The sequence below is a fragment of the Gymnoscopelus braueri genome, assembly GCF_963280865.1.
Source record: "Gymnoscopelus braueri genome assembly, chromosome: 19".
NCBI lineage: Eukaryota > Metazoa > Chordata > Actinopteri > Myctophiformes > Myctophidae > Gymnoscopelus > Gymnoscopelus braueri.
This window is the reverse complement of record NC_137621.1, coordinates 37,178,791-37,189,218: the sequence shown is the minus strand read 5'-3', so window position 1 is coordinate 37,189,218 and position 10,428 is coordinate 37,178,791. Positions and strand designations below refer to the sequence as shown.

The window sequence follows — 10,428 nt, the reverse complement described above, 5'->3', positions numbered from 1 at the left end:
AAGGGACCGCTCTGTGGCTCAGAGAAGGCTGATGTCATTAAAGATAAAGTGTACTGTCAAAAAATATCCATCCCAATGAGCCAGAACAGAAAGGGAAAAGTCTGCCACTGGAGTCAGATATTAACATTTTCTATTCAGCACATTAGTTTAACAAATCCTTGCCTATTGTTCTGAAACAAGTCGATCAATCTGCTTCAGCTGAAGATGTTGATACTTGTCTACGAATACTATTTTAACAAACTAGAACTTACAACAGCAGCATTGAAATCAAGAGACTTGATTTTCATTCAACCACCCCTGAAGTTTTGACTTGTTTTAAGAAATCATACTGAATGATTAAATGACTTGTTGGGATGGATTCTTTTTGTGTGCTTTGCCAAGTTGATGTTTCAGTTACTGGTATGAGTTTGTTTGCGATTAATCCAGCCTATGCCTCATAATGGGTGCAAAACTATGGTAAACTATTATTCTGTTTACCAGTTTATAATCCATTCTGTATCTCACTAGCAATTGGAGATACTGATAAAATAGGTTTGGGCTGAGCTTGGAAATACAAAAAGGGAACCACTTACAATGGGTGGGTGAGTGTTTCCTATTCAACCAGGATATATATAAGGATCGTTACCAAGCATGTTTAACTATTCTACATAGATAACGGTGCTACCTGGTGGCGGTCAAAAATAACCCACAGTGTATGTGAATTTCATTTACTGTAATTAACGAACACACATTCTATCACTCTTGAACTAAAACATAAACACCCCATCTTTATACCTGACCTGTGAACCCTCACATATGACCTTTCACCTCGGACCACATGACCCTTCAACCATCACCTCTGACCCCTTCCCCCTCACCCCTCACCCTGGTCCTTACTGACATCTTGCATGTGACTGTTCTGGGTGCAGCATGAAGCGGGCCAGGTCACTGGGGGTTCTAAACATGGCGGACAAGGCTGCAGGGGACCAATACCAAGTAAGGAGTCCAACTGTCAGAATATCTTTACAAGACCTGGGTCAAATATTAGACGTTAATTAACCACATGAACCCATAGCTCCGCAATAGGCTCTCTCTGTGCATGACTGTAGTCCCAGGTTTCCAGAAGGTGGCATACCCGTTTCCGGATCCGGTTCAGTGTGTCTAAGTGGCTTGGCAGCTAATTTGAACCAGAAACAAATATGACACTTTAATGTGTGCTTCTGTTCCAAATCTGTTGCTGAGCCAATCAAATGAATCTATGGGAAAATGATATGCCACCTCCTGGAAACCCAGGAATACAGTTATGAATAGAGCCGATTGAATTTATAGCTAGAAGGCTCATCATTGCCACTAAATGTGTTGGTGGAAGATGTGTGGGCTTGCCATAGAGTACTAGAGAGTTAGGACAATCAGAAACGATTTAGTGTATTTTAATTTGATTTGATGGGGTTAGCCCAATTTAGCACTTTGGTAAACCCCACCCATCTCCATTCACAGGCAGTAAAAAAAATGTTTTAAGTATAAAAAATTGTTTGACCCAAGTCTGTCTTATACCATCTGTATACTATGTCCCCTCTCACTTCTTTCTTTTGTCATTCTATTTTGTTTTTCTTTCTTTGGAGTCATTACTTTTTGTCCTGGTGTTTAGGGTTGTTCAAGCAGCCATTTAAAACCTTACTAATGACAAGTGATAACATCACTCAGTGTGGCTCACAGACTAACGTGTTTTCCATTGTTTGAACTAATCAACACCGTAATATCTAGTGTTGAATGAGGGATTTCAAATGCAAAGGAATTATGGACAATCATATGAGTGTTTTGGGCATATTCTTTCCTTAGAGGAAACCCACCATTAGAGACAGAATTCAGAATACAATAACTAAATGCATAAAGCTGTGTGTACATGGTGTAGTTTTGTTTTAATCGTGTTATATTTGCTGTCTGTCCCTGTCTTGTGGATGTGATTAGCTGTCATTTATGGACCTTTTGCACCTGCCCACAAATGATTTCCATATTTCATTCTTTCTGTGGTGTATGTTTATTTTCATGTAGCCTACCTGTACAGTATACTATTCATAGGAACTGACAATTCTGAAGGTTATACTGTATTTTCTCATTCATATTATTCCAGGAACGAAATAATCGTCTGAGAATGAGTCGCGACCTGAGTGCCAGTCATACTGACCTGGCGCATTGAAGGTTTTGACCTGAAACCTGCGGAGGGCCGAGAGGTCGTCTGCTAGTTGACAAGGATAATGGCATCATCTGTCCGGGCTTCTGATCCTGTCGTCTCCTCTACCATGTACAAAGCTGATATTTGTGAATAATTCACCACCCTTCACCTACACAACCACACCTAAACCATTCAATACCAACTGCGCACTGTACAGCACGTAGAGATTTATATTGATTTTATTGCACTTTTAAAAGGCATACTTTTTGCTGGTTCTCATTGGGGGTGTTCTATTGTGGCGTTTTATGTTTTCTCCATCCCTCACTTTTTAAAATCACTCTAAAGTGGAACACGAGAGCTTATAATATAAAAAAGAGAGTAGAATAAGTGTATTTCGTATGTGCATGCACTGTATATGTGAGAGTAATATTGTAGGCCATGTGAGTCTATTGTGTTTAAGTGCAGTTATAAGACCTTTGCCCATGTTGACCTTTGTTGATTAGACTGACGTTATGTCACTTGAATGAAGTAGGTGGGAGTTAGAATTCCATCCTATCCTATCTTGCTTTCCTTTATGTTCAGAATTTGTCTCATGTGTTCATTGAAGAGCTAGGTTTTGATGTATGATGTTTACATTTGGGTTTTTAAATTATGTTGTTTTGCTTTTCTTTCGCTGCTCCCAGGATCTTTTGTATTTTGCCATCAAAGGCCTTGAAAAGGTAGTTCTGTTTCCCTAAAAAATATAGATATACTTATCCTTATGAAGTAATGTGGCAAAGTCATTACATTGACATGTGAAGTCAACTGCCACTTTGTCAGCATTGGCACCATGGCTCTAGCCAGTGAGGCAATTTCTTTGACACTGACTGCAAAGCTCAGAATATATTCAACAAAACTGCTATTACAATCAATTGCTGTTTACCTTAATCATAAGACAAAAAAAATACAACGCTGTTTGCCATTTACTTGTTGTATATTGCATGACAAGACTACACTTTAATAAGTAAAGTCACTATGCTTTCAATTATGAATACTTTTAGAGCAGAGAACTATTTAAGACCATTTTCCACAGACATTTAAAACTCAGGTCTATAATGGGATTCCATGCTTTAACCAAAATAAGATGATGCTTTGTGAAGTTTATCATAATTTTGATGAATGCCTTAGACTCAGAGAATGCCTTCAGTCAGACCAAAATGTTGCCTAGGTTAAAACTAGAATTTGGTTTTAATGATGACAGGTGTTTCCACAATCCCAGGAAATATCTTGGGAAACATTGTAGAACTGAAAATATTTATTTGATCATACTTGGTACAAAGCTGACTGAACTAATAGCTGGTGAACTAATGCCAGCCTTCCTGTGTACATGCCATCCTAATTTGTGGTTAATTTGTCCAGTTTAATTCCAAATCAAGATATCAACCATTTGAAATATAATATATGATATTTACTCTTTCAGCATGGCATTTGACGTTGAAGTAAAACGTGCTATTGAATCTTACAGGTTGATAGCTCTCTTACACAACAGACATATTATAGAGGACATAATCTGTACATAAATGTTGGACGCTAAGATGATAATGATGTTTGGATATGGATATATAACTTCTTAAAATGAAACCCTTGATTTTCTGACAAAATATCTGCCAGTGATAGATGGTTAAGTACAGTACCTAGCTGCAACACCACTAAATGAAGTTAGTGGGAATGTTGATTGACTGAGTAGAGCATCCTGTTAGCTTTGGGTGTAGTGTCACATAAAATGTATTTTGTTTGTTTTTAATTTAATGAAGGTTTGCCAAGCAAGTATGCTCTTCCTCAGCAAAACCCTGTTTTACAGTGTACATTCGTACAATTACAGTACATACATATTGCAAGTGGGATCAGGATGCTGCCCATTATAACCACAGTCTTCTACTGTTGGTCCCGAGCAGCTTCACTGAAGCAGTTGAAATGAGAATGAGAATCCATTGGACCCCATCCCTCACTAGTCACATAGATCAGGGCACTGGCAACTGTAAGAAACATGAACAACAATCCATGAGGGATTTGCACTGGAAATGCTCAAAGAATTCTGTATTTACTTAAATTTTTATATTGGCTGCTCAAAAACTGATATGACTAATGCAAATAACTGCATTGTTTTATTTTGAAATCGTAGCTCAGTTGTAGTTGAATGGACAGTTTTGTTATATTTTTTGGCAAGGGCTTACGTTCAAATTATATGCAGCGTGCAATAAGCTTTTGTCTGATATTACCCTATGTTGCAAAAACCCTTAATATGTATTAGTTGAAGTTGTAAATTTGATAAACTTAAGCAAATGTAATCTTAGCATACGGTCCCCTGTACATAGCCGTTATGTTCTTAGTGATGATTTCAATGTCTCTGCTCATAAGATGCTCTGTGTATTTGTACTGTTTGTCATTATAGGTCAAAGTTGAGAATGTTGAAAGATCTCATTTGACTGTTGATCAGTCTTTTAGTCAACCTGCTATTTTTCCACGTTTTTGTCTTACTGTAATGCTTAATTTATACACCGTCATATGATGAAGTATAAGTCAGGCTTAATGCTCCACAAAGTAATGCATAGGATGGAAAACTAACGATTTGTCCACTGGCCACATTCACCAGTCACTTTCTAACGGGTCAATGTTTTATTAAACTTACGATACACCTGTAATAACCTCCCGTTACAACACTCATTCTTAATCATGTGAGCACCTTGCTGACTTCATCCACTGTATTTTCAAGTAGACCAGTAGTGTCTCCAAAAGATGGCTACTTTGAATTGTAAGCAAACTTGGTAATACAAGTCAAAAACCTAACAGAAGGTGGCCAGTGGCTGGTGTTAATTTCTCACCCTAGAAATGAGGCACATAAATAAAGGTAGTCTAACATTGGATTACTAAGAGATACTTTGCAGACATCCACTTAAACCACTTAAACCCTATATACTTTGTTGACCAAGGTCCCCCAGGGGTCTAAGGTCACTAAATATCCTTTCCAAAAATAGCCAATCTACAAGCTCGCAACATGTTGCAAGCTTGTAGAACTGCTATCTTCTGCTAATGTCGGCCTCAGAATAAGGACCCTAGCGTCCTTAATGTGGTTAATTACCAGCCTGATATTCTTAATCACAGGAAGGAAAAAAATCGACTGGAAATATTGTCTTGATAACCTGTTGGATATCTGGTTTTAACATATATGCTATTTTTGAGTGATAACTATGAAGTGAATGTAAATGTATTGATGAAGCACAGACAGAATTTGTATCTTAGTACACTTTATTCCCTGATCCTATAGGGCTGGAGAGAAGATGGAATTTCTATAATCATGTAAATGCAACACTTTCACTGCTCATACAGTTTAAATTGGTGAAATGGAGCTGTTTCTCCCTGCCTGTGGGTGGCATGGGCTAGTGGTGAGGGGATTCTTTTTCCCTCTTGTTTTGTTTACAAGATGTACTTTTTTTTTGGGAAATGTTGAACTGAAACACATTACCTACCCAACTGGTAGCACAAATACCACCACCACTGCCGACAAAACATGGTTAAATTGAAACACACATTGTCTATGAATTACAGTTCCCTTTTTCTGTACATGAAGCGAAAGATAATTCAACAATAACAAATCATATTATGTTAGAGAGAAGAAACTTTCTTCTCTGCAGTGTTTGCAGTGCTTTGTTTTCAGCAGGTGGAACCAAATCCAACAGTATTTCACCAGTAGATATCCAGGTGAATGGTAGGCCTGTTGCAAGCAGACAAGCAATGTCAAATTTTGTTATTGTCTATTCACAACAGTTATGGATAAAATGGGGCTGCCGTCCAAATACCCCCCCCCTCTCTCCCGAACTGCAGTGATAGTTGTCCAGCAAAAATGTTTGTATGGTGTAAATGTATTTGAAGAATTAAAGTGCTCACTGTGTTAGTACATGCTGTGCTCTATCAATATTGTTCCCATGTTTTTTTGTTTGTTTGATGAGTGATGACTGGAAGCAAGCATAGGCAAGCATAGCCTACACAGCAAAATCCTTAGTGTTATTTGAACTTTGAGATAAATCGAATTCCCTGCAGTGTACACACAAGGGCGAGCTTAGGGTGGTGTTAGGACAAGCTACTACTACTGTACTGTATGTGACAGTGAGTCATGTACATTTAGTGCCCTCTGGTGTACAGTCAGTAGTACCCAGGATGGTTTTGATATGGTTCAGATGGTTCATACACATTTAATTGGAGTTATGATGTTTATCTGCTATTTTGCATGTTCTTCCTCTGCAAATCAGAACTGGAAGGTCAATAGGTTTGGATTTTCCAATACAGACGCCATCATTTGCTATTTCATGGGAAGTGTCCATGTTGTCAATGTGAGTTTGATGAAAACCATTACTATATCCTGTGTTACCAGGCTTTCCATAGTAGCCTACATGTGGGCAGTGGTGGAAAGTAACTAAACACATTTATTCAAGTACTGTACTTAAGTACAATTTTAGTTGAGAATTTCAAATTTTCAGTACTTTTACTTCTCCTTCACTACATCTCAGAGGCAAATGTTATACTTTATAATGCGGCGCATTGTGAGCTTGTAGATCTGTTTTCAAAAGATTTTTTTATACATTTCATAGATTTGAAAACTTTCTGCATAATGAGTACTTTTATAACTTATTTGATTTTGTAACCCTTTTTTTCACCCGGTGCCAATTTTCGAAGTGATCCTGGGCACTACACTCCCCCCACCAGCCTACTAGGGAGCCCAGGGCCGAGCTCATGCCTCCTTCAATGCATGAGAGCCAACTGAGCTTCTTGTCACCTGACAGGGGAGAGTTTCCCTGGCCTGGTTGGACGTAGCGTGTGGAAGGAACACGTTATTCCAACCAGTTCCCTTCCCCTCCATCAGGCGCCCCGGCTGACCAGGGGACTGGGGGAGGCAGTATAGTGACCAGGATTACTACATGTTTTTGTGAGGGTATTAACTACCCGCTAGGAGACACGGGGAGAACATGCAAACTCCACACAGAGAGGCCCTTTCACCAGCCCCACCTAGGGTATGGGCGCTGATGAAGTACTTTTACTTTTGATACTTTAAGTACATTTTGATACCAATACTTTTGTGAGTACATTTTTAATTCCAGACTTAAAGGGTCTACACCATGAAAATCACTTTTTTCTTGGTTTTTTGTATTTTTTGGGGTCCCCATTTTTTTTTTTTAATTCAGTCATTCCTTCTCATTTCATGGATTTCCAGAATGGGCGTGTCTGAACAGGCGATCTCAGAATGGCAATGTTTATGATGTCACAAACATTTTTGATGGCAAACCCAATGTTAAATGAAAAGTGCCCGAATCGCTCCGAAACTTTTTCTACCCCCCCTAAGTGGGGGTCTACGAACAAATACTTCGGGCTCGGATTTTGGCTCCGCCCCCCGGAAGTGGGTGAAACAGGCACCTCAAACACTTGGTGGAATTGTTCAAAAATGTTCAAAGTGTTTTTTTTTCGATTTTGTATTTTTCTTAGATGCTTCTTTTTATGCAGAATTTTTCCTTTTTTTTTTTTTTTATATTTTTTTAAAATATTTTTTTTTATTAACAGACAGAATTGCTCAGTAGCCCCCCCCTGCCCAAGAGGACGTTTTGGTATTGCAGCTGAAAGTGCTGTATAAGCCAGAGACAATTGACTTGGGATGAGTATATCTGAGTGATGATTTAGGCTCAAACCTTTTGAAAAAGGTTTGAGGGACATACACCATGATATTAAATATCAATTTTTTTTTATTCATGGTGTAGATCCTTTAAACTTGTAAGAGTATTTCTACATTGCAGTATTGATACTTTTACTTAAGTAAAACATTTGAATACTTTTTCCACCACTTCTTTCCATATAGTGGGACCGAATCATTGGACAGAATAACTAAGGACGACAGTTGCACCATCTAGTTGCACCTGAGCAGCTGAGAAGAAGGAGTTCTAATCTCAAAGGCTCTGGGTTGTACTTGACTGGGTTGTTGAAAAATGTTTCTGTTGCTTTACACATAATCTAGGCCAAGTGGTTCTCAACCTGTGGATCGGGACCCCTAAAGGTGTCCCCACATGTTTTTGGTAGGGCCCCAGATGACAGTAAAGTGACAATGTAAGGACGTTTAAGATCTTTTTAATACCTACAAAAAAGAAGGAAAAGAAAAAAGACCATTACTGCATCAAAAGTAATCAACAAACTATACTATAAAAACTTGTCAAACATTGGTCAAATTGTCAAATAATATAAAGTTGTGAAAATAGCTGATCTACAAGCCTACAACGCCTCGCAACGCGGGCGCTGTGAGCTTGCAGATCAGCAATGTTTGTTCACAATAGTTATCTGTGGTACAGAGTCAGACATAATGTAACGCCTCAACTCCTACAATTCCACGTGCTTGTCAGGGTGTGGGGTCCCCAGATCAAATCAAATATGATTATTTTGGGGGGTCGCAACCTGAAAAGGTTGAGAACCACTGATCTAGGCAGTGGTATAGTAAAAAAAAAGCATGGGTTCCCGAGGCTAGTGTAAGAGTAAGATAATATATGGGTCAATATACATTATGTATGCGCACATTCATCCACTAAGTAGTGTTAGTAGTGTCTCTTAAAGAGCCTGTGAGGCGCTCTGATCAAACCAATTGGCCAATGAGGTTTCTCAATTAATAGACTGCACTATGAAGACAAATCCAGCCCAGGTGATGTGTTTCAGCTAATCACATGCTTCAGAGAACAAAATGTTCAGGATGGAACAGGAGAAGGAAGCCAAAACAAATAGTTTGACAAACAGAGAAAAGGAACAAGTTTAATGAATGTGAACAGATTATTTTACTTTTAAGATATTTGTTGTTGATCTAGTCTCTTTTTGAGTGAAGAGTGTGAGTTGAACTGTACTTGGTGAGTTGAACTGTACTGTCTGTGTCTGTGACTGCAGCACAGCCTCTGTGTCTAACTTTCATGGTAACAGCGTTAATTTAATTGTGCATCCAGCTAATGGTAATGTACTGTTAGTAGTTGAACCAAGATGAAGACATTGTTTTATTTCTAAACATTTAAGGGTGTGATCCTAATTTATGTATATTTGACCCTGTTTTATTAATGGGTCAGGTATTTTTCTTTGGCAAGAATTATGTAACCCAATAAGCAGAGTTTAAATACATTTTTGAATACTTTAACAATAGAATAATCGTGTATAAGTGTAATGTTTAATCTTGAGTTAAAACTTTACCGAACCTTGTGAAATGTTTGAGTAATGTGAGCTCTTTTTTTTTAAGGCCCTGTAGCAAAACCGGTCAAAGAACAATAATAATGGTGCTATCAGATCAAACACCACAGGTAATTTTCAATATTAATTGATTGTTTCGTGAGTTTTCACCCGATCTACTATGAATCACCCCATTCAATGGAAAGGAATTACATCCAAATTTCCTCATTCTATGGGTTGGAATTTTGCAATCTCTACAACCCCGCTCAACGGGGGTTGCACAAATTACTCCCAAAACCCCATTTAATGGTAAGGCTTCTCCATTGGCTGTTCTCTTGGTCACCTCGGACCCAAAATCCCATTTAATGGTATTGGAGACTGGGGTTACACAAATTATTACTAAAATCCCATTTAATGGTTTTGGATAAATGCTATATAATGCTTTATATAATATTTATCAGTATTTATTTATAACAATAATCATGTCACATTATAAAGCATTCTATAAGGACTTATACGGTCAAGTATAAATGCAATGTAATATTCTTGTAGCACTATAATTGTAGCTATAAACAAGCATAAGCACTCATAATGCAATCAGAACACATTAGTTATAAGGTAAAGTATCATGATACTTTATAATTGCTGGTCACTCACTGACTTTTTTCTTTTAGCCAGGATCATAGTCTTATTATAATTGTCTCAGCCAGGCAAAATAAATCAATTTCCTCCCTAACATCAGTTGTCCCGTAAGTTGATTAGAGTTGTGTAACTGCAATCCCATATGAGAACCCACATGGTCAGGAGCCATTTTAAACTAAACTAAAGTCATGCAGTCTGCTACACTGAATTTTTTATTTAATTAATTTAATTAAATAAAGCCAAATGTTCTATCTTTATAGTTTTATAAATGTTTTTGCACTTCATATTCATAACAAGTATTTTTGTACTTGTTTCTGTATGTTTATGGGACATTGCACTGCTTGGCTGAAAAAGAAATAAAAGCAAATTAAAATAAGATTTTCATTTGTTGTGTTTTATTTAGCGTTACTATAGAAATT

The 10,428-nt window shown here is 37.8% G+C and overlaps 1 protein-coding gene across 4 annotated transcripts in view; it reads left to right on the top strand.

Moving 5' to 3' along the window:
- The window catches only part of klc1a (kinesin light chain 1a), a 52,756-nt gene extending 46,670 nt beyond the window's left edge, over nt 1-6,086 (top strand). For 2 of the 4 annotated variants that reach the window (XM_080414718.1, XM_080414717.1), the window contains exons 15-16: nt 909-975; nt 2,111-6,086. In XM_080414718.1, coding sequence (XP_080270844.1) covers nt 909-975; nt 2,111-2,176 — 133 coding nt within the window. In that variant the 3' untranslated portion in view covers nt 2,177-6,086. The remainder of the gene's footprint in view (nt 1-908; nt 976-2,110) is intronic. The other 2 variants (XR_013932158.1, XM_080414719.1) reach the window with 2 other exon arrangements.
- The last annotated feature ends 4,342 nt before the right edge of the window (nt 6,087-10,428 follow it).